The sequence below is a fragment of the Drechmeria coniospora genome, chromosome 02 (genome assembly GCF_001625195.1).
Source record: "Drechmeria coniospora strain ARSEF 6962 chromosome 02, whole genome shotgun sequence".
NCBI lineage: Eukaryota > Fungi > Ascomycota > Sordariomycetes > Hypocreales > Ophiocordycipitaceae > Drechmeria > Drechmeria coniospora.
In genome coordinates, this window is record NC_054390.1 from 5830138 (window position 1) to 5854253 (window position 24116).

Consider the following 24116-nt stretch of genomic DNA (forward strand, 5'->3'; position numbering starts at 1 on the left):
TGCGGAAATATGGACGATATTGGAGCCTCACCGCCATTGCCGTTGGGCATGGATGTGCATGGGTACCCAATCCAACTGGACGAAACTTACCACTGTGTTTATCGACTGGCAGTCGGTCACTCGAGGTGAAATGCCTGCACCAATAGTTGGCGAAAAATTGTACGGAAGTGTGAAATCAGACCGAAGAAAATTAAATACTTGATTTCATCTTGGAAATTGGCGCAAAGGGCCAGCTTCGAGCGTGCGTCTTTCAGCTTGTGGTTCAACGAAGCCGACAGGCAAAAACCAGGAGCCCGCTCACAGCTGCTGACGGCTGCCTCTCCCATCACCCTGGAGGCATCGCCCAGTCTGATCTGAACATTTCATGTCTCCGTCATGCCTTTGGCCTCACTGATGGCCTCACCAAGCCGTCCTTGCTCTCTTGACGATTTCGAGGGCCAGCCACTGCATGCATATCAGCGACCCCAGAGTTAGGCACCTGCCATGTGCTGCCCTTCCGCCGCAGAAGTACCGCCTCCACAGAGTTCTTGACCTGGAACCATACAAGGCGCCTTTCGTTGACGCAGCGCAAAAATAATTATAAAACAAATAGAGGGCCTCTCCGATCCCCTGGCAGCATTCGCGTCGGCTGGTGAGCGATTTCACCAACCGGCCGGCGTTTCGGATCCATGCTGACATCCAACAATAGCTCTCTGCCTCAACCTCCGCCAGTCTCTCCGGGCTCCGACGCAGGCGATCGATGCTGTGAAATCGTCCGCCATCGCACCAGAAGCAAATGTCTCCTGTTCTGGCCGCCGCCTGCCCACGGCACACTCTAGCTCACTCCACCTTGGTGAATGAGCAGTCGGATGGCTGAGTCGATCCCAGCACTGATTCGGGTGGATCCTTGTGCGTCTTGTTGGCAACCCTTCCCCCGGTTCCCCAGCCGCTCGTCCTCATCCATCTTCCAACCTTGCGGCCTCTACCTGCCCCTTGTCCCATGTATATCTTCGATAGCTCTCGTCACCTTGTCACACGTGCCAGTACCTTGGCCCTTGCCCTGTACTGGTGTTGAAAGGCATATGTTGTCCACCTCGGCCTCGCTTCCCGGGCCGTCATGGTAAGAGATGCTCCTTTCACCCCAACACTTGGCAAGTTGCATCGTAAGAAACGTCCAGACTCCTTCCTTCCAAACCTCTCTTTACTGCCTCGCTCCCCTCCTATCCGTAAGCCCACTCGTCAAGGTGCGTTGACGCAGGAGTGCACGGCCGCCTCGCAAGTAGCACAGGAATTCATGCCCACCTCTGCAACCCAGTCTCCGAGCCAATTTCGTCCACCATTAGACTCTTGTTGACTCGCAGTATTCTAGGAACCTTACCAATTTTCGCCTCACAAGAGGCCTTGGTCCTACTCCTCGACGGAGGAAGACGAGCTTCTATTTCAGTCCTTGATTCCCTTGGTGAACACGCCGTTGGAACAACTTGTGCCATGCCAAGTCTCGTCGACGAGCCTGCTTTCTTCTGAGTTTCAGACCCAGCACGACTCTCAGCTGACATATTCTTCGAACAAAAGACGAAAGATGGACAACGGTGACCGAATACCTCACACGAGTGTCTCGTATCAAGAAAGCGGCCACGATATGTCTGCAAATGAGGAGCCATTGACCCAGCTCGACAATGGCCTGTCACGGATGTCACAAAACTGGCCGGACCCAGACACGCAGTCATCAGAATGTATAGGATTCCCACTTACTGACCAGGTGACGACTCTCGGTCGCTTTCTGTGCGGCTGCCCCGGGTTCGGCTGGGCGCCATCAAGCGGTACGTTTTCCCCCATGTTTTACCAATGTCGTGATCTCGCATGACCGCTGGAACTCGATATCCAGTAGCTTGAACCATTGACATAGCTTTCAGAATACACGACGCTTCCCAATGAACTAATACTGGCAAATGATCCGAGCAAACCTTATGCTACCGAGAAGCAGCCATCCATGCTGTCACACGTCGGAGGGGGCGACCTGGCATTGCTGGATAATTTTGAATACGGTACTTTTCAATACCAGACGTTTCCCTCGTTCCAGCCCCCTAGTAGCCTCTCAGCGGAAGACAATCTGGATCAGTCCTGGCAGCCAGGCCTTGTCGATGATGCAATGATCCAACATGCAAACCCCGTCCCAGGACGCTACGGCAATAACTACATTGGCCAAGAGTCTGCAGAATTTCGTGCGGGATATTGGAACCATGAAAGCCAAATACAACCACTCGGTAGCCCGACTGATATTTTCGATATTCATTTTCGCGAAATGCCATTCAATGCAGGCGACTCTCATCTCAGCATGCTGCATCCCACAAGATTCGGAGACTTGCCAGGAGCTGCCTTGGCGCAACATGAAACATCCCAGTTTGACATTATGTTCCCTCATCAGCGTGCCGGCAAGAGAGGTCCTTTTAAAGATATAAAGCTGCGTGAGCAAACAGCACAAACGAGAAGGACAGGCTCATGCATTCGATGCAGGATTCAGCGTATCCGAGTATGTTTTCCAGGGTGCTTCGACGATGCGCAATCAAACCTCTACCACCACCACCGATTCTCTCTAATCAGTTATTCTAGTGCGAATCCGATCCCACAAATCCTGGAGGCAAATGTCTGACTTGCACGAATGCGGTGAGTACGAAGGCAGTGCGCGTGCCGTGTCTGAGGTACAAGCTCACGGACGTAAAGCTTTACAAGCCTGGTCAAGTTCCCGGGTACGAATGGACTAGTCGATGGAAGACAAGCATTACAGACCCTATCCAACAGTGGGAGTCGAACGAGGTCAAAGTAATCCACGTATCCAGCAGTTGCTCGAAGAAACACATCGAGCTTCAAGTCCGGCAATTTGTTCCCCAGGTCGGCGACAAGCTCACCCGTACCTGGGATTACAAGGGGATGAGAAGATCTGTGACGATACCTCCATACGCCTTGATCGACTTGAATAGAACAACATCAGCCTACACGGCACATATGCACGACATCATGACCGACACACTCGAGAACGTCCTGCAGGACTCGGCAGGTGGACTGTTGCGCAAGACTTATTTCTGGGCTGTGAGACGAATGATGGACGCGTTCGTGCCAGCAGATGCCTCTTGGCTACTCCGCCAAACGCTGACGTTGTGGGTATCTATTCGGCTCTCGACCACTTCGAGCTTCATCGTCGGGAACGAAACGCTAGGAATGCCCGGCACCATCTTGGACACGACAAGCCCACACAGCGGCAAGATTCCGATCCCTCCCGTACTGGGTGCACAATTAGACCTCGTGCTGATCCATCATATTCAATCCAAACTTCGACGAGAGGTTCTCGACGGTCTGCAGAAGATGGTTCTCAAGAACAAGCAGAGCACGTGGTTTGTGGCGTATCTGGTGACCTTTATCTTGCTGCACAATACGTCACTGATCACAGCTCACGATGCTGGGTATGCTCGCAAGCATGGTATGAAGGTGAGTGTATAGGCGAGGCCTCCAAGGCCGACTCTGGACCGTTGAGTGCGACTAACCGATACCGCACCGTGACAGCGTCGCTTTGCGCGGGAGGATAAGGTTCAAGAGTATCACACGGGTACGTCAAACCCTCTAAGGCTTATGTCCAAGCATGAGAGCTGATACTGGCCGTCGCCAACTTGGAAGGGGCCAACATCTTGCTGGCACACTTCCATTATTGCAACAAGGGCTACTACCCATTTTCAGACCAATGCAACGATAGGGATCTGCGGCTACTGGCCGACTTGAGTGACGATGAGATCCAATTTGTCCACGCCACCCGATATGTCAGCGGTCAAAATCGTGAGTCTCGAGTCCATTCAGTTCGACCGGATTCTCGGGCTCGCGCGGGCCAGCGCTAACGAATGCATGATGTGATGCAGGACAAGCATGGAGGCAGTTATGGGACTCGGGCGCCTGCGAGAACGATTTCTATTTCATCAGTCAGTTGTTTGAGGAAGACTGGAAGCCGCACATGACAGTGGTCTAAGTCGGGGTGTGCAATGAACTCCCGAAGGACGACGACGATGATGATTTGACCCCAACTTTGATCCCAGGTCGGGAATCATGCTTGGGTGGTCACGTTGCGCGTTATCGATCGCTAGCGGTTTTCTCCTGTACAGTGCGCACAGAGAAGGAGGTACTGGGCACCATTTCGCGTATTATTTTGCTCATCACGTATGCACATCTTGTCGAGTTGTTGTTGCTGTTAGCAAGGAACTGCAACGAGCAGAAGAACTTTCCAGGACAACTAGGTCCAAGCATTCAAGATTATATTAGTCGCTTGTGTGGCAATGACACATGGTCGAAATCTCATGCTGTCGAGGATAGAGCGCATCTGGAGATCTGGAGAGTGTAAATACGCCGACAATCCAGGAATAAAAGGCCTATGCGATTGCACATTGGCGCCTGCCTAAGCCATTATCTGCTCCTGCCATTCTCGCCTTCGCCGCTCTTTAGCAACCGGCAAGACATATATTATTTCTGCAAAGTACCTAGCTTCTTCCTTTCGACACCATCTTCAAAATAATGGATACCATCCGTCATTTTCTAACGTCTGCCAAGAAGCAATCACGGATCTGGAGGCGCTTAAAATCTTTGTCCGAAGAACTCCATCGCTATCATACCGATTTGTCCAGGAATCCCTAATGCTCTCTTCCCCGAAAGTCCAGCAGGTTCCATAGCTCCCCTAGCTCAAGGCCCAACGCGTCTCCAGAATTCTCCTGCCACGCGGTTCAACGAGATGCCACAGGCATAGCTGCACTCGAGTACAACCCTCCAAGCATTACAGGTACAATTTTCACTTCTGCGTTGACCTCTATAGGTAACCCTCGAACTCGCCTCCCTGCTTCGTATGCTACTTTGTATATACATTATATATGAGCTACCACGACGACGAGCATAGCCGTTATACACCGCAGCCCATTGGTCCAATTTCCTAACACGGAAAATCGAGAGAAAACAGGCTCTACAGTTGCTGTAGACGCTCACGGAAAGAATGGTTGATCATCAATCAGCCTATTCCTGAGAGATGTTGCAAACCAATATGCTCTGCCATCAAACGGCCTACAAGGTGGCAAGGGGTTTTCACATTCACAAATGAACGCTGAGAGGGGGAAGAGTGCGTAACGTGCCAGGTGCATTTGCCCATGGCTTTCGTCGACCTCCGCCCCGCTTGGGGACAGGGGTCATGCCGTCGGCTTGCCAGACTGCCTCAGCAACGAACAAGACGACGACTCAACTTTTCTACAGATACGTATCGTGCCTCGCATGCTTCGTGGATGGGTCACGGGACATGCGGCAAGGTTGAAGTAAAGAATGATGTGAAGGATTCCCGACACGGTTGAGGAGGAGGTTGAGATTGCTCGAAGTCGGCTGGACAAGGGTCGGCTGGGCTCCCATCATGGGGATCGGTCAGTACACCTACTACATTGGTAGGTAAGGCGTCTTGAGCAATACCTTACGTTGTCCAGTGATCTTTCTGTACTGATAATGATTCACTATGTGCAGGTCTGTGGAGGGAGTGATGTCGGTTGGAACGGGTGCAATGAGTAACGTTGGTCCACAGAAGGACGGAGAAAACCTCCCACTTCATGACAAGGTTTGTACATGTATTTCCCGCTACTGGATATTCGTACCTCCTTGTACTTACCGCAAGCATGGATATTTCTGCTTGGCCGGCTCCGCGAGGCCAAAAATAATGACAATTTACCCAGATAAGCGCAACCCCGGCCGAGGTGCAGATTAGAAAGGCCTCCCAGTCCCTGGTACGTGGTGCTAGACGACCTACCCATGAACAAGGTGTAGAAAGAAACCAGATTCCTCATGCTTCCACCAACGCATTCATCCCATCACCTCCCATCATCTCACATCCCCGCTTTGCAGCGGGAGCAACAGGAGCTGCAACGAAAGTGTTTCGGATTCGACGTGAGAATCCCTGACCTAAGCGCAGCCAGCCCGTATCAGAGCCAGCTGTCCGCCGACCGTTGCTATGCTCGGCCACTTGGTATTCTCATCCCCCGTCGCCCCAGTTCTTGCTTTGACGCAAAGTTTCGGGATGCAAAAGGTAGCCTCAAGTCTTGCCTCCCCCCCGCCTCAAGCTGAGCAGGCTCTGTCTTCGTATCCGCTGGAGCATAAGTCGATCGGCCGACGCTACCAACCAAGCCTTCCCTTCGCCCCAGAATCTGGCTTTCACGGCCGTCTTTATAGCTCTTTGTCCTCATCATATGACAGACGTTAATGACTGCAATACGAAGAAAGTTATCCAAGCCCTCTATGGCCGAGGAAGGATCTAGTTTAGAGCCTTGCCCTCCTTTTCGTTGTCAAATGCAGGCGTGATGGGTGTTTTCAGCCGTCGCCGTGACTTTGATGTCGCTCCATATCCGTATCAATAGCAGCATGTACGTCGGTAAGGCACCTACATCCCTGTGATAATTGTAGGCAAATAGTTGATGTGCAGCCAAGTGGCGCCTTCATGCCCCATGAGCCCGAGGATGCTCAATGATTCTGCGCCTTGCCCTGCATGTCCTCCAGGGACTGCTTGATTCAGAACGGGCAACACAGTAGCGAGACTCTCTCTATTCCATCCTCGATTTTCCACTTCCTCGATCCGAGACTCAGAGCCTCGTCCTGCAGCCATAAATTGGCCCGTCTCCCTTGTCCACTCGCTCTCTCCCATGCTGTGAGTTTTCGTCCTGTTTGCCCGGCGCCAAGTCGACAGACACTCGCCAGTCCCACTCTAGCTCTCTCTTCATCAAGTAGGTCACTTTGTCATGTTGCGTGCTTTTCGTTCGTTCCATCTTTGTGTCGGGTCGCGTAATTACCGCTTAGCCACCCACCCACTCAGAATCGTCTCGTCGCCCCTACGGAACCAAGACTGATAGTGCACCAGAGAAACGAGACGCGTGACCATGCCATTCTCCGGAGCTGGATCCGTCGTTGGCTCTCTGATTCACTCAGTTCCAACGCCGCATTTCCCGTCGCCTTCCAAGCAACTGGCTGCATTGCCATCTGGGTATCCCGCGGTGATCGAGTCGCCGTTGGCATGGACAGGTCGTCGATTTGTGAACCAATCTGACTTTGTGTTCTTGCTATGCGAAGCGGACGTGCAGGAAGCCGAGCTCGCCCTCGAGCAGTTCAAGGGCAAGTCACCTTGCCGCATCTCGCTTCCGGCGCTGCTTGAAAACTGACAACCATGCCAGCACTGGGGCTCGATGGCGACCTTATCTCGCCGCAAAACTTTCCGCTGCCAAGCTTGGGTCCCCGGCTGAAACAGCTTCGCGTCGAACTCCACGAAGGGAAAGGCTTCGGCCTCATTCGCGGTCTTGATGCACAAAAGTACTCGGTCGAGGACCTGACAATGCTCCATCTTGGTGTTCAGTCGTACATTGCCAACCGTCATGGTCGACAGGACAAAAAGGGCAACATGCTCGGTATGTCTCATCCAGAGACACTTTGAAAAACTCTTTCTGACCCTCGTCTAGTGCACATTGTTGCAGACAATTCGTCCATGGAAAAGGCTCATCATCACCGCCACTCCAATGCTCCCATTGTAAGCGCGCGCCCAAAGTCAGCTGTGTGGTTTCTGACTTCACATCTCAGACGTTTCACAGCGAAGAGGCTGGTGACATCATCAGCTGGCTCACACGAAGCACGGCAGCCAAGGGCGGAAGGTGCATCATCGCCTCGACTTACACTGTGTACAATATTCTGGCAGGCAGTCGCCCAGACTTGATTCGAACATTAGCAAGGTCTGACTGGCCGTTTGCTCTGTAAGTCGAGACCTCAGCCTCAGGCCCGACACTGTGGTTGCGATATCCATGGCTGACACGCTTGCGTTTGATAGGCCCCGGTTCCGGTGCCGCCCAGTCATATTTTATGATGGGGAGCGACTTATTACCAACTTTGGCAGGGCGGCGCTGCTTGGGAGTGCAAGCCATGCTCGTCCGGAACGCCTCCCGCGGCTGACCGACAGCCAGATGGAGGCTTTGAACGCCATAGAAAGCATTTCTCAACACACGCAGCTTGAAATTCCCACGCAAGCCGGAGACATGCACTTCGTCAACAACTTGGCCATTCTTCACCGACGTGAAGGTTTCGTTGACGGAGAGGTTCAAAACGAGCGGCGCCATCTCGTGCGTATGAGACTTCGTGACGACGAGATGGGATGGCGCATCCCTGACGATCTGAAGGAGGAATGGTCAAGAACATTTGATCCTAGACTCACGAAGGTGTGGCATCTCGAGCCCATGCCTGATGGTTTCTTCCCACTCCGAACCTTTCCCAACTAGGTTGGCTCGCCGGACGACTGCAGAGCTGGTAGGAGTTCAACGAAGTCGTATTCGTCATGTTTCATGCGTGATGAAAGGATGCAGGCTGAGGCCGGGGTGAATGGAGATGCAAGAACAGTGCAACTCGGGACAAGATCCGTCGTGTCTTTGCAAACGGGTTGCAACTAGCAACTAGCGATGTGAGCTTGGTTGGTTGAGATTGCGTATCGAAGCAGAAACTGGTAGAATGGGTTGACCGAGGAAAGTCGTCATCTGGTCTCCAAAAAAAAAAACCCTGTCCGCGTTTGGGTGGCACGAGAACCCTGGAAATAAACCTAGCTAGCTATGGACCGAAGTCTTTGCGTAAAGGGAGCGGTAAACGCTGACGAGGGGTGATGGAGGCTGGGGACTGGGACCATCGGGTGAGCATGCCTCGCATCCTATCCTGTTCTTGGCCAGCCCTCCGCATACCGCCATCTCTGCGAAGGTTTGAGGCACTCTTATGCTGTTTGTTTCATGTAGTAGGTTGATTTTTTTTCGGAAAGAAGGAAAGGAAAACAATGAAAGCGGTTCCATGATTGATGGGAAATGCCGCCATGTCAGTTTGTAGCACACAACGCTGCTGAGAGCTGGCATGGATACGACCTTTGCGAGAGATATCTCTCTCGCAACGGGCAGCGTGAACCCTGACTGGCTAGAATAGCGGTATGGGCGGGCATAGTTCCGACTGATTCGTCTTTGAAACAAGGCTTCTCCCGAGGGCCCGGATCCGTCTTCACCAAGCTTGGCTTGCAAACAGGGTTGGGGCGCGGCGGCATCCCGTCGTCATCACATTTGGATAGACCGGGTATCCTGTTGCCGGCCCACAGCATGCATGCCGCGTGTGCATTGCCGCTCGAGGACGAGATGAGGTGTCGGCCCCAGGAGGCGAGTCCCCGCTAGCTCAACCATGGCGACGCAAACACGGATGCCGATTGCTTTTTACGAATGGGTGCGCATGGTCCCTGGCCAGGTTGTTCGCATCTGTCGTAGGCCGCTCCAGGACCATGTTGACTGTGGTGTTGGTGTGAGAGAAGAGGGAACATGGCAACGAGCAGATAGGAGTGTGATGCAGGTTTCCGGGTTGGTTCAAGTACATGCGTACTGTTTGAATTGAGTACTTCGTACGGTGGCATATTATTGCCGAGTTGCAACATATAGTCACTGCACGGAGTACGGAATAGTAAGTACAACTAAGTACAACGACAGTAAGTACAAGTGCTTGTACAGAGTAGTACTTGATAGTGCACATGTAGTAGTACAACTACAGTAAACGTACAAGAACTCCTAACTGTACTGTACGGAGTACTAAAGTACTTGTTATACGGAGTACAGTACGGAGTACTTAGTAGCTGTACTCCGTACATGTATCCGTAAGTACTTACTGTAAGTTCTCTGCTGTCGAAAGTGGAGCCCCTAACGAAGTGGAACCCTTGCTGGAACCCCAGGGGCAGGGAGAGGTTCCCGGGCCCACAAAAAAGGGACACTGTCTATAACACTGTGTCGACTTGGCTCAAGTCGCGTCTCCTAAGTTGTGTGTCCAGCTTCAACCACTTTCTCCGTCCCTATCCCGGATTTTTCTTGGGTTGCCCATAGCATCCTGGCGGATTTTATAACGGAAACAGGTGTACATGACACCATGGCCGCTCCGTCCAAGCATCCCGACTACCAGCCTGTCCACCAAGATGAGGAGCAAGACCGACTGAATGGAAGCTTGACGGCACCCCAGTCTCGGTCCGAACGACGCTTCAGGGCAGCCGCCTATTCTCTAGCCGTGCTCCTGGTGGCCTCAGTCGCGGCCAACCTCTATCTATCCCTTCCCTTCTCCTTCTCCGATCCCGGCTCCTGTCCGTGCGCCCCGTCCAAGGTGCCGCAGTATTTCCAAACCTCTCCAGAGCTCTGGCCCGGTCCCACGGCCACGGGGCGGGCGCCCTTCATGGCCCAGTCAAGGACGTTTGATCCCACGGTCACTTACGTTCCCAACGAGCCGCTGCAGACGTCGGTTCCTATCCAGGGTATGGATCCGCAGAACCGGAGCATCTTCCACATGATGGGCTACTTGTCTCCATACTCTCCCTCCCCTGGTTTCGGCGTCGACGAGTTTCCCCTTCCCGCCGGCGCGGAGATCATCCAAGTTCAGATGCTTTCACGGCATGGGTCCCGCTATCCAACCACGGGATCCGATGTTGCCCGACTCGGTGAGCGGATCGCCAACGCTTCGACCCGCATCAAAGCCGAAGGACCGCTCGCTTTCCTCCACAACTGGACGTACCAGCTGGGTGCCGAGATACTGGTTCCCAAGGGGCGCCAGGAACTGTTTGACTCTGGTACACAGCACAGCTCGCATCTCCTACCGCATTGTCGAGTCGGCACTGACCATTACTTCATCAATTCCAACAGGCGTCCTGCACAACTACATGTACGGGAGCCTGTACAACCCGAAGAGCAAGATTATTGTTCGGACAACTGTATGCGCGGCTGTGGCCATCGGTAAAAGCGGTGTATTTGCTGACATTACCTGTCCTGTCAGACCCAAGATCGAATGCTCAAGTCGGCAGAAAACTGGATGGCAGGCTTCTTTGGTCTTGAATGGTGCGTGTATATGGCCGCGAATCGCAGCATATCCCCGTTGACCACAGCTGCAGGAGAAAAAATGCCACCATTGAAGTCATTATAGAAGCGGGCGGATTCAACAATTCACTTGCGGGATCACTCAACTGCCCCAACTCTTTCGCCAAGGGACCAGGCAACGAGGCCCGCGACATCTGGATTCGGACCTACCTAAAAGATGGTGAGCCATTGCCACCGGTGATTTTCATACAATGGCTCAATACTGATGCCCCAAGGTAGCCACTTCTCGCTTCCAGGCCTTGACCAAGGGCTTCGAATGGACAGTGGAAGACGTCTACGCCGCGCAGAACATGTGTCCCTATGAGACGGTGGCGTACGGATATTCTAGATTTTGCGAGCTCTTTACCTACGAAGAATGGCAAGGGTTCGGCTACTCGATCGACCTCGGATTCTCAGCGTACAGCGCTTTTCACAGTCCTACAGGGGTTTGTGCTTCCCCCGCTGCCCTGCCGCGAGCAAGTCCGAGCTGACAGCATAACCTATCTAGCGAGCCGTTGGCCTCGGCTATCAGCAAGAAGTCATTGCGCGACTCAAAAATCACACACTTGGCTACTCAGGCTCCCAGATCAACACCACCCTGGACAGCAAGACGGAAACATTTCCGTTGAACCAGAGCCTGTACTTCGATTTCTCTCACGATACGAACATCGTGTCGGTACTCACAGCCTTTGGACTGCGGCAGTTTGCCGAAGAACTCCCGGCCGCCAGACATCCTGGAGACCATAACTTCACAGTCGCACATGTGACGCCGTTCGGTGGCCGTCTCGACATTGAGGTCATCAAGACGCAGAAACCACTCTCGCCAAACCGGGATGGCTATCTGCATGGCGAAGAGACCAAGTACATTCACTTCGTCCTGAACCAACGCACACTGCCTTTGGGCAAGAGCTTCCCGGAGTGTGACGACAGCCGCAAGGACGGATGGTGTGAATTCGATGCGTTCTTGAAAGTACAAGAGGCCATGGTCGCCAAGGCCGACTTTGACCACGCCTGTTTTGGAGACTATCCATCCGTGTCCTACGGCGATGTGACGGACGGTGCTCCTCCGAAACGGTGATGAGAATGGGGAGAATTGACTTGACTGACCTTCAGCGCGGCGCAATTTGCAACTCATCGTTGGTTTAATGAAAGCGGTTACAAAATACCTAGGCAGCCAGATCGTCTACTGGGGAGATTTGGACGCTAAGATAGGTCAATTGTTCATCTGATTGATGCATGACTAGAAGCATATGCAGGTCGCTTTTTTCTTAGCCAGATTCGACAATGCGGGTATAGCAAATCCCAAAATCAGTCCTTCACCAGGCGCCTCGCTGTTCTATATACAGTTTCTTTCATAAATGGCAAAGAATAAATGTTGGACGACTCCCTATGCAATTCGAGGGGTCCAATTTCTACTCGCCTTCCCGACGAAGGGACGACGCCGGCGATCTCTTCTCCTCGATGGCGCCACTATCACTTGAACTCAACGGGTGGACCAAGCCGGCATGCTCCTGGATGCCGTGCTGTGGCTCAATGACGTCACCCTCCTCGGCCGGATCAACACGGTGGGGACTCCAGGCGAGGAAGTCTCGGCGGACCTCGACGTAGTCGTAGGAGAATTCGCCGTGCTGGTCGTCGTCCATGCCGAGGAGCTCAGCCTCCTCGGAGGCACGCAGCTTCAGGCCCGGGATCAAGTCGATGATCTTGGCGAGAACGGCTGACATGACGAAAGCATAGGAGCAGGAGGCGGCGATGGCGGCAATCTGCCAGCCGAGAGCAGCGAAGTTGCCGTCGAGGAAGCCGCCCTTGGCGCCACTGTTCACGCCGTCGAGACCGATGACACGACCGGTGGCGAAGAATCCGTTGAAGATGAGGCCAACGATGCCGCCGATGCCGTGCTCGGCGAAGACGTCGAGGGAATCGTCAATGCGGACGAGGAACTTGACTGCGAGAACCGTCAAGTCAGCATTGAGCTAGTTTCTTTCGACGGACAAAGGAGGGAGGGAAGGCTTACTCTTTGTGCCAAAGTTGCAGCAGATACCGGCGACGACACCGAGGGCAATGCTGGCCCAAGGATCAATAAAACCGGAGGCGGGCGTGGCGGCAACGAGGCCGGAGATGGTACCGGAGCACCATCCAACCATGGACCACTTCTTGGCCAGGCGGAAGTCGAGGAGACACCAGGTCATGGCGGCGAACATGGCCGTCAGGCACGAGTTCCAGCAGGCGACGACGGCTCGAAGATTGGCGCCAAAGGCGGAGCCACCGTTGAAACCGAGCCAGCCGAACCACAGGAAGACGGTGCCGAGGGTGATGAGAGAAATATTGTGCGGTCGAAAGTTCATCATCATCTTGTCGTTGCGGCGACCGAGGACCCACGAGTAAGCAAGGGCAGAGACGCCGGAGCCGATCTCGACGGGCACACCGCCGGCGTAGTCGAGGACACCGTGCCGAAAGCACCAGCCGTTGCTGTTCCAAACCCAGTAGGCCAGAGGGCAGTACACGAGAGTGGCCCAGCAGAAGGTGAAGACCATGGCGGGCACGACGCGGCCGCGCTCGGCAACGGCGCCGACTGTGAGGCAAGCGGTGACGGCGCAGAACATCATCTGATAGAAGGAGTAGAGGAGGGCGGGGACAAGGGGCGAGCCGGCCGACGGCGTAGCCCAGACGTTGATGAGGCCAAAATGTTGGAGGTTGCCGATGAAGGCATTCCCGGATGACTGGCTGAAGGCGAGAGAGTACCCCCAGAAATACCACTGAAATACGATGACGGAGAAGGACATCATGACGACCCATAGCATGGAGAGGGCCGATTTTCGACGGGCAAGACCGGAATAGAGGAAGGCAACGCCGGGTACCATGAGCAGGACGAGACAGGCGCAGAGGAGGACGAAGGCCTGGTCGCCCGACTGGTACCATTGGTTGAGATTCTGACTGGCTACATGGCGACACGAGCGTCAGCATCCTTCTCAACAGACTTCTTTTTGCTATTTTTCTACCGTGCTTGGGTCATGTAGGGGAAAGAAAGGTGACATACTGGAATCACCACCAGTGACATCGTCCGTTCCATTGAAGGCTGTAGGTGGCCCCACGTGGGCGTACGACATGGCTGTTGCGGCAGCTGTGACTGGGCGAGGACGGGAGAGGATGGCAGAGGAACGAAAGACGAAGATGTTGTGTATTGAGCAAGGGAGTATCACGGGTGGTGCATTCGATTCCCCGAGTTGACGTTTTCGGCGGTACGGGATGGTAGTTGGATGGTTGAGGCTTTCGGCTGGCGCAAGAATGGAGCAAAAGAATGAAGGAAAAGAATAGGATAAGACAGAATAGATGAGGATAAGACAGGACAGATGAGGATAAGCCAGGAGAGGTGAGAGATAGGAAGCAGGGGGGGGGGGGGTGAGATAAGGATTTAGACGGATGCAAGCAAGCGCATTCACAGCCGGGAACATGAGGGGGAGGGGGGTCTGAGAAGCTCATGGGTTTTATCTACAAGAACGCTGTCGACGGCGATACGGCCGAACAGCATAGTCATGGTGTCTATCGCCTACCCCAAGTTGGAAAGATAAGGAAAGGGGACCGACCGTTGATCCCTGACTGGGCGGTGTACCGAAGTTCATGGCAGGATCGACGACAAGCGTCGGGGGGGCCGCCGTTCGACGCTACGGGAGATGGAAGCAGTGCCGTTCGCTATCTTCCCTCCTCGTCCTTATCTTTTATCGTGAGTTTAACCAGGGTGGTGTGGGGGCGAATTTTGGATGGGGGGGGGTCTCAAAGCCGACATGACAGGTTGACTGCTGGATCTGTGACGGGCCGCAGTCGGGTTCGCACTTGGCAGTGCATGGCACGAAAACCACGGCGCGCGATGACGACAGCATGTAGTTCGGCGGCTGCTGCCTTGGCGTCCATTGTCGTGTAACATTCTTGCTTGTTGGCTCGCCAGAGGAAAACGACGAAAAGGATTTTGAATGCTTTCGTCCTTGGAGCCACATCCAATCGCCGAGTGTCAGCTAACCAGCGCATGACTAAGCTAAGCTGATATGGGCACGTTTTGGCGCTTGTACACATTCTCATACTTACAGGTTGTTGCACCCAAGGACAATACAGTACATACAGTACATGTACGGAGTACAGTACTCCATACTTGAGTGCAGCACTTGTATGTACTGTACAGTACTTGTACTCAGTACTTGTACAGTACACCAGGATTGTCCTGTGACAGCTGATCCTCGCACGTCTGGGATTCTCGCAGCCTCGTTTTTGGTCCTGTGGCTGGCTGACTCCAGCGCATCCACCAATCTTCACGACAATGTCGCTGGTTACAGGGGAACGCAATATCACCTACCGAACACAGTAAGCAGGTATTTGCTCACACATGGACGGAAACGGTATTGCCATTACAGACTTGGTAATATTCGTACACACGCGTTCCGACAAGTCCATGTACTTTCGCCTACCACCATGCTGCAGACCCTCTTCACATGTACGGAGCAAGTACATTTATTGTACTTGGTGGAGGAAGACTCAAAAAGAGCACCTACTGAACTGTGCTTAAGTAGCTTGCAGGTGCATGTGCTGTATCCGTACTTGCAGCACATGTACTTAGGTATCAGCGCAAGTATTATTATGGGTACATAGCGGTAGGTGACCGTCCTGATTTGGGACCTTATCGGGCCTCCGATGAATCGTGGCGGCGGGCAGGGGTTGTCGGAGAACGAAGAGAGTGCAAGTGGCGAGACGAGACGCTGATAAGACCGGGATGGCGGGCTGTGATTGGCCAGCCTGCCATGGTTGGTCTCGGCCGTCTAATCGCCGGCTGACGCTTGCTGACCCAGGCTGACGCTGGCCGTTTTCGTGCCCATCCGATCCGATCCGTCGTCGCTGTCATCATCAAATTGCCTTCCCTCCGCAAGCGAGGAATTACGATCCAACATTGAATCTTAGCCCGAGCGTTGTCGCGTCCTCGCAACTCGCGAGATCCCTCGCCTTCCCTTCCAGCCGCTCCCGACGTGCTAGTTGGCACTCGCACGAGGTGTCGAACGAGCCGTCTCGTCAGCATGCTCCTCGCCCACCCTCAGAAAGCATCGCATTTTTCATCCGAAATCTCGGCAGCAATCTCCATGCATCAAGGGTGGTGCGACGGTTCACTCTCTTGACCCCCTACCCAACGTGAGACGGCTCCCAGATGTCGCATCGTTCGTTGTTTGCAGACTCGTGGTGAGCTGTCGACGAGTAAGGAGGGGGCGATTGACAACCATGACTCGCTGTGTTCGGCTGCCTTGGCCATCGCCCCACAGCGATTGCAGTACTTACTACTCCGTAGCTCCGTGCTCGCACAGAGTGCAAGTGCCTGCATTGCCTTACGAGTAGAGTAGTCCGTGCTATGTTTGCTTAGTTGTCACTCAGACATGCTCATGCACCGCTAGGGGAACTGTGCTTGCTGTGTAGGGTGTACTGTACATGTACTGTATGTGTACTTGCATACCTACCTAGTAGTGCCTAGTACCTAGTATATAATTAACTAGCTGCTGCAATTATTACTTGTAGGTAGCGCCCCGAGTATGGAGAGTGCTGGAGGATGTGATGTCATGTACTGTAGTATCCCGTACCCGCGCAATGGAACCCACCGCTATCCGTGTACTTACTTACCTGTACACCTACTTGCAAGTACTAGGTAAGTAGTGGGAGCAAGTACTTGCTACGCTTGCATGTGAAAGCATGTATATGCCATTTGCGATATCATGGGCCAACCTCATTTGTCGGCCGGTCGCCCCCACGGTCCAGCTGGCGGGTTGTCACCTTTGCTACCTGCTACCACGACTAAGCATACTGCACACTCTCACTTCCTGCTACGCGTATCACCTCGTATCAATGTAGTCGTAGCTATGCGTGACACCATCTTGTTCTCATCATTATCGATTGCTTCGTTTGCCCTTCTACCTCGCCACCCTCTTGAAAAGGTCTCCAGTCACGGAAAAGGTATCAGCATCGTCTTGTTCATCATCGTCGATTGCTTCATAGGCCCATCTACTTCGCCGTTCTCTATAAAAGTCCCAAGTCAAGGAAAGGGTATCTACGTGCGCCAAACCCATGCCCACCAACATAATTCCCTCTCGGGCCCGCGACGACATCCTACCGACTTTCCTCTGGACCTCCAAAGAATCCGTAGGGACCCAGGGTAGATGCACACCGGTTTCCCGTGCCTCATCAGAATACGTACAGCTTTCCCGACGACGCGTCCCGCGAAATCTCGTACGTCAGGATGTCATGGTTCCGATAGTGCAGCATCAGTCGATATCTTCGAGGCGCAGACGTGCGATCCCCGCCTTCCTGCACAGGTCCCACCGCCATCCCATGCAGCGGTCGCAGCGTTTTCCTGTGATTCTGCTCATCCGACCGCCTCGGAAGGACCCAGTCCACTCGAAACCCGTGCTGGACGACGCCGACGCGCCACGCCACCGGCCTAGGGAGCTGCGTCGGGGTCACGAGCAGCACCCGGCCGATGGGAGACCCGATAATGACCAGCGAAATCTCCGGTAGGTGGGCCACCATGCTGAGCCGGGTGGTGGCGTAAAAGAGGGATCTCGTCGCGCGAGCCATGTCCTGGTCCATCGTCATCGCCTCGGGGCAGAATACCCCGTACTCGGACCGAGGATGGCTCCCGGGGCTGAAACTGCGCAGCTCCAGCTCCTTTTCGTGCAGCCGAAGCATGCGGTATCGTTTGAAGACAATCTCCAGGTCGTCGTCGATGCCGAGAGGGAGCTCGTTGTGGTACAGGTGTCCCCCGAGGAAGGTGACGAGCTTGAAGGTCTCCCGAGGTATTGGGCATATTCGTCCATCATGCGGATAGTATGCCATGTCCTGGCCGCCACCTTCACTCCAGAGCCCATCGTCTCCCTCCTCCGGGACACAGGACGCAGTCGAGCCATCCGCATGCGCGCCGAGGGCACTGTAGAGGTTGGGCAGAAATGCCAGGGGAGCGGCGCTGGAGCCTCCTGGGCCAGAGTACCATGCGGGCATGCCCTCCAAGGGGGTCTCCCAAATCGTGAAGCCTTCCAAGACAGCGCTGGGATCGGCCAAGGAAAGAATGGTCGCCGCCGCCGGATGAGCGGGCTGCTGTCCGGGAACATAATCCAACGGGAGCGCCTGAGCGGTTTCGCCTGATGCCACGCTGCTGCCGCCGACGAGGATATCCTCCGCATCATCGTCCCCCTCCAGCTCGGCCTCGTGTCCAGCCGCGTCGACGTCAATATCAGCGTCGGCACCGGCTGCCTCCACGTCCGCTGGCGTGTTTTCAACGTCGGCTGACGGTCCAGCCGCGTCCGGTATTTCTTGATCCGAGTCGTGCATGTCATCGGTGCCAAACACGACGTCGAATTCGACGTTGAGCATCGGTCCCGTGACCTCCTCGCCTCGCTCTGGTATACATGGGTTGTTAGGAATGCGTTGGATGCACTTTCCAATGTTCAACATGAGACGTCTCGTCAGCTCGACGTCGTTGGAGGGGATGCCGAGCAGCTCTTGCAGGGAATTCACCCGGAGGAAGCTGGACTTGTCCAACGGAAGAACACCCCAACCCCTGCAGCTCGGTGTGTTAGCACGGCCCATCGTGTTGCCCGGCCGGCGACAAGCGATGCATGATGCGTACCTCGACGGCGCTGGCCACACATCGGTGCTCCTGAACTGCATACACACTGACGGTTCGATGCGAACAGCGGCCTGCAGGGGCCTCCAGATCTTGGCAAGCCAGGCTGCGCCTTTGATGTCCACGCCACAGACCAACTCGGCGCAGCCACGCTCATCGTCGATGAATGATACGTTTGGGATATTGTCCGCTTGTCGCCCCAGCGCCAGCACGATCCTCCAGTTTCGTGCTCGCTGGCGAACATGAAACTCAATGTTGCGGCAGCTCCCCGGCTCGCATTCGGAGCATCTGTCCGGCTTCTGCGCCTTGCCCGTGCTTGATGCCAAAGCGAGTGCGAACACGGTCATTTCGCAGCGATTGGAGCTAACAGCAATGAGTCGGGATCGCCTATGCACCGCAAGGCCCCACGCGGACTTGCCCACGTTCTGATGTAAAAATGGCTGGGGACTTTTTTGGGTCCGCACACCTGGCACGCCGTTGTGTCCAGGCTGGCTCCCACCAGGCGCGGCTGGGATGCAATCTTCAATGTCTTTGGTGAAGTACGCAATCACATCACCATCATCGTAGGCCGCAACTAGGATTTCTTGGCTCCCGAGGTCGCCGACGACGAGGTGGTTTATCGTGTGGGGTTTGGACGGGTCTTGGTAGCCGCCAACGTAGTGTGAGGCCTCGCTAGGTCGAGGAGCAAGCCGTACGTCGGGATGACGAGGGATCGTTTGCCTTGGGGCGCTTCGAGGCGCATACACGAACATTTGGCCTTGGTATGCGACAAAGTACAGCTACACCGATGGCTGGCGTCAGCTTCTCAGTCCACACGCCTCGCGAGATCGCAATTCGACGAAGGAGACAAGTTGGGATACCAACGTTGTACAGCTGCGACAGTGCCGTCAGGTTGTTTCTGAATCGCTGCATCGTGGGCACGAGCTGATATATCTTCTGGTCGAAGAACATGGCATGGCTGTCGTCAGAATCGGAGTCGGGCCAGTCGTCGGACGATGGGTCGGCAGGGAGGGGGTTGAAAGTAGGAGCAGGTCTCTCCCGCTCGCGAATGGCCTCGCTCGCGCCGTTGCCAAACTGGCGTTGCAGAAAATCATCAGCGCGGCTCAGAGCAATTGAGGTGCGAATGCGCTGCCGGATCACTCACGTACCCGATCGTTCGCCGTCTGCGCGTAGCATGTCCCCACCGAGACGGCCCTGAAGGGCCGCCCGTCTGGTTTCTTATCTGGGCTGTCCATGGCGACGGAGCTCAGAGGCGCCTCGCCAAGGCATCGGGGGAGGGTTGAGATGACATGTAGAGTGGGAGGACGTGGCGATGGTGGCAAATTGGAGGAAGAAGAAAAGATCGACAAATGGGACTATGCGGTTGCCTTTGCTTCACCTTGGAGCTAGCTAAATGCTCGGCACATCGGGCAACCATGTATTCGTTCAAGCGGAGCAGGCCAACAGAAGGAAGAACGAAGGGGAAACTGGGATGAGGTGTGAAGTGGGGAGGCAAGAGTAGGTGGCGTGGTGTTTTACCGGAAACCTACATGGGAAGATCTTAGTAACGCAGAACCAGGCTTAGGACCTTGCAGCTAGAACGGCTATCGGGCATGACGGGTGGCCAAAATTAGTAATGGTTGTGGGTGAGTCGAGTTGGTTGCGAGGTTGCAAACGTCTCGCAGCCTCGCAAGTATCCAATGGCGTACTGTGCCAATGGTGCTTTGACATACAATTCGTAAACCCGTAAACTAAAATCGATATCGGGAATTAATACCTAAAACTCAAGTAGTTGCTTGTCGGTGTGCTTGTACAAGTACTGTGCAGCACACTGTACAACTATGAGTACATCACATGTTAGGACATGTACTGCTCAAGGCGACGGACGATACGAGCATGTACAGTACGAAGTACAAGTATATGTACTGTATGGAGTAATTGTACAGTAACCCGTACTAGTACTCCGCACAGTAGTTGACGTTGTCTGGGGTGGCCATAGGCTGCCACAGAAGGTGCCAACTAAGGGCGGGACCATACCATTGTGGGGCCTTCCGGTGCAGGAAGTGGGAAGTGTTCGCGCACTCTGATGCACACAAGTAATTACTGTACTTACATGTAATACTACAAGTACAAGTACTGTACGAACAGGTTCGGTGAATACTGCCGACAATGCGGAGCACGAAGTGCAACATGGAGTACATGTACTCCGTAAGTACTTACATGTTCTTACAGCACCTTACAGCACTCCATACGCCCACTTACAGTACAACTATTACTTTTTACACCATACTGAGTAATAATAGTACCACTACATTATTTAGTCCGTGCAACGACGTCACTCTCGATTCTACACAGTGCAGTATCCATATCCGTCCCTTGAGTAGCTTGAGCGTGGCATCACTCTGTCATCATCCTTCGCCCATCTGCCTTTGTGCCTCCAATGACGTAGCCAATCATGCAGACTTGGAGCCAGCTCCCTATGGCCATTGGTGATGTGGCCATCAGGATGAGTAAGATTGACAACGTTTATATACAAGGATATATACAAGGATTTACCCGTCCGGTTCCGCGACGCATCGCGCATTATACAACTGTGAATCGTTTTACATTCGTGCGGAATAGGATGCAGTGGGTTTAAATGTTGCACGCCAAGAATTTCGAGTCAAATCTTGACAATCCTCCACACAATACACTCCATGCTGTACATGCATGTACACTTATATGCCGTCGTTTTGTCGCCGGTCATCGCACATTGAATCCTCAGCCCGTACGAGGCGACGTATGTCCTAGAAACGACCATCCGCAAAGGCGTCGTCGAGCGCCAGGTATCCGGAATCTGCGGCCACGTGATTTGAGGTGGCGTGACAGATGCCGAAGTTGCTGCTCGTCGCTCCGACAAGGCGCATCACCCGGGTCATTCATCCACACAAGAACGACGCCATGTTCCCGGAGATGGACTCAAGGTCGACGCATCGTGGCGGCATGGGCGGGTAGTTCAGCTGCTCGAGCACCGACCGCCGACGCTGGCTCCGTCCGGATCAGCCGTATCTGTGCGTGGAGTGGGCGAGCCTGGTGGAATACTCTCGAGCACCCGACACGGTCGTCGACCGACTCGATGCCCTGCAAGTCGAGCCAGCCTGGTTGCCGCACATGCCGGCCTCCACTCTATGCTCGCGTCCACAGCAAAACCACGGTCGGTATGCTCATGTGCGTGTCCGGTTCATGCCCAGCGGGTTTAGATCTTCGTAGCCGTGAGGGTGAATCAACGTCTTCGGGGCGTCCCAGGAAACGGTCTGCATTTGCGATGCTCGAGGGCTCGAGTACGACGGGGCCGGCGTATGTTGATGGGCCGTCTGGGCGAAGTAATCTGCCGTTCTCGGTGTATTCGGCAGCGTCGGCGATTTCACTGGTGAGAGCGGTGTTATCACAGCGCTGGAATCTCTTGAGAGCATCTCGTACGAACGTGAATCTTGCTTGACTTCGTATCGGGCGTCAACCGACACGAATTCCTTCTTCCTTAGGCAGGTGAGGGACTGCAAAAGCTCAATCCAGCCGGAGATCATGGCCCATCGACCGAGGAGAAATAACAGCCAGACACCGTTCAACTTTGCGAGCAGTCAGCAGGCGTTCCACTCCGCATGGCCCCAAGGTCAATGCAACTCACGGATAGGAGAAGCAGGACGGCGGCGATGGTGGCCTCGTTCACGATCAGCGACGTTGCCTCTGCGAGACATTTATTCTTGTCGCCCGATGCTTCGATGAGGCACTTGGCCCACTGCTTGCCGATGGCGGGGTCGGTGGTCACCGACTGGACAATGTTGTCCTGGAAAACGAAAACAACGGAGAAGAAGATGACGTCGGCGACGATGATCAAGACGATGGCGATGCCGCGCCATTGCAAGGCGATGACGCGCTTCACGCGGCGGTAAGCCTGGCGCGGGGACATTGTCCTCACGCTGGTGGTGTAGGCTGGCAACCCGGAGCCTTCGGTAGAGGCAGTGTTGTCGGACAAGGAGGCTAGGTAGACCTTGACGCAGTAGCCAAAGGTAGCAAAGGTGATGATGACGGTGGCACCGGCAAAGACGAGCAAGGGAATCCACAGGTCGGCCAAGCTATTCTGGTGGTTGATGTGGCAGGTGGCGCCGAAGCGAAAGGAAACGCCGCTGAAGACGAGGGCGACGATGATGCCGAGGATGGGAACCCCCCAACCGGCAGCCTGCGCGAAAAGCATAAAGTTGCGGCCGACGGTCAGCTGCCAGCAGATTTGCAGGTGCAGGGAGAGGCCACGGAGGAAGGACCACATGACGCCGCACCAACCGCCCAGGAGGAGCAAGGTTCCAGATGCTCCGCAGACGATGCTGGTGTTCATGCTATGGGGCGTGATCCTGTCGTAGCACTGGTCCGGCTGTGCCGCCAACGGGATGACGAAGCCAAGCTGCAGGACTCGTTTAGCTCGGCCAAGCGTCATCACCACCCGAGGCGACTCACATTCATCAGCAAGACGCCAAAGGTGAAACAGACGCTGAGGTAATGCCGGTTCGTCTTCTCGACCGGCAACGCCGCCCACGAGACGAGCAGGAGAAGACAGCACAGCGCACTGACGGCGGCCACCCAGTTGGCGATTACCGTCACCGTTACGAAACTGTCCGGATAGACCCAGTCCGCCATCGGGCATGGCAGGCAGCACCTGACATCTCCCAGGAAGCTTTGGCACAGCCGCCCGTCCACATCTATTGCCCAAGTCAGCTCGGCCGATGCTCCGCTCCGGGGGAAGACGCACAGCCACCATCACCGCTGAACAGGCTCGCGTCCCAGAATGGTGGAGGGCACAGGTTGACGCCTGTGAGGTTCATTATGGTTGGCAAACGGGAGATTGGCTGAGGGCAAGTACAATGTCGTTTTCTCGTCTGCTTTTCGGTGTGCGATCCGTCTCGGGCACCGGAGCGGTGTGGAAGCCGATATATCGTACTGAGTTCACGACAGCACCAGCGGTTTGTCGTGGGAGGTGCTCAGGCCAGGATGGGTGGGCGACTTGCTGCTGCCACTTCGTTTCGGCCTACCGCAGTCCCTAGTTCGTGAACTGACCGGCAGGGTTTCCCGCTTCCTCGACGACGGCAGACACGAAAGGTGAGGAGAGTTGGCCGATGGACCTGCGACGACGGCGTGCTGGCCAGCTAATGGCACATGCCAGGAAACGACATGGCCCGAGATCTGAGGAGAAGGAAACGTTTGAATGTGCCGGGGCGGGTAATGGGGGGAAGGTTGGGGGCAAGTATGGGGATGTAAGGATACGGGGATATCGCGATATATGGGGATGTGAAATGGGGAAGAAGCGGGAACGAGATGGCTCAAGCCGTGGCCAGCATCGAGGCACTGGAGGAAGGTGGGTGAGCGGGTCATGAAGTACTCCGTACACGGGATCGGAAGGAGCATGGCGATGACAAGCACGACGGACGGTTGGCTCAGAGAGGCCCATGGGTGGTGATACGGTGCACGCGGTAGGGGCTAGCTTGAATATCCTGGTCCCCCGGTATTTTCTGCACATGGTTACCTGCTGTACGGAGTCGGAGCAT

At 54.7% G+C, this 24116-nt stretch overlaps 5 protein-coding genes and 1 pseudogene across 5 annotated transcripts; 3 read left to right on the forward strand and 3 right to left on the reverse strand.

Annotated features, from left to right (window-relative positions):
• Window positions 1-1558: 1558 nt before the first annotated feature.
• On the forward strand, window positions 1559-3991 carry DCS_04692 (tetratricopeptide repeat domain containing protein; the record flags this gene model as incomplete). Its single annotated transcript, XM_040801999.1, has 7 exons — window positions 1559-1799; window positions 1893-2509; window positions 2590-2643; window positions 2701-3462; window positions 3538-3580; window positions 3709-3804; window positions 3885-3991. 7 exons carry the CDS (start codon window positions 1559-1561, stop codon window positions 3989-3991), a joined length of 1920 nt encoding a protein of 639 aa, XP_040657032.1.
• Window positions 3992-7195: 3204 nt separating this feature from the next.
• Window positions 7196-8291, forward strand: DCS_04693 (TfdA family Taurine catabolism dioxygenase TauD; the record flags this gene model as incomplete). The annotated part of the gene is made up of 4 exons (XM_040802000.1): window positions 7196-7433; window positions 7485-7552; window positions 7603-7772; window positions 7847-8291. The coding sequence occupies 4 exons, from the start codon at window positions 7196-7198 to the stop codon at window positions 8289-8291; spliced, it is 921 nt and encodes a 306-aa protein (XP_040657033.1).
• A 1657-nt stretch (window positions 8292-9948) lies between these two features.
• Window positions 9949-11997, forward strand: DCS_04694 (3-phytase A precursor; the record flags this gene model as incomplete). Its single annotated transcript, XM_040802001.1, has 6 exons — window positions 9949-10636; window positions 10710-10777; window positions 10840-10901; window positions 10955-11100; window positions 11160-11365; window positions 11428-11997. 6 exons carry the CDS (start codon window positions 9949-9951, stop codon window positions 11995-11997), a joined length of 1740 nt encoding a protein of 579 aa, XP_040657034.1.
• A 334-nt stretch (window positions 11998-12331) lies between these two features.
• On the reverse strand, window positions 12332-14026 carry DCS_04695 (ammonium permease MepC; the record flags this gene model as incomplete). Its single annotated transcript, XM_040802002.1, has 3 exons — window positions 12332-12864; window positions 12934-13857; window positions 13957-14026. 3 exons carry the CDS (start codon window positions 14024-14026, stop codon window positions 12332-12334), a joined length of 1527 nt encoding a protein of 508 aa, XP_040657035.1.
• A 3100-nt stretch (window positions 14027-17126) lies between these two features.
• Window positions 17127-19799, reverse strand: DCS_04696 (uncharacterized protein; the record flags this gene model as incomplete). Its single annotated transcript, XM_040802003.1, has 4 exons — window positions 17127-18498; window positions 18568-19343; window positions 19429-19638; window positions 19713-19799. The coding sequence occupies 4 exons, from the start codon at window positions 19797-19799 to the stop codon at window positions 17127-17129; spliced, it is 2445 nt and encodes an 814-aa protein (XP_040657036.1).
• Window positions 19800-21746: 1947 nt separating this feature from the next.
• On the reverse strand, window positions 21747-23396 carry DCS_04697 (annotated as a pseudogene).
• Between the last annotated feature and the right edge of the window lie 720 nt (window positions 23397-24116).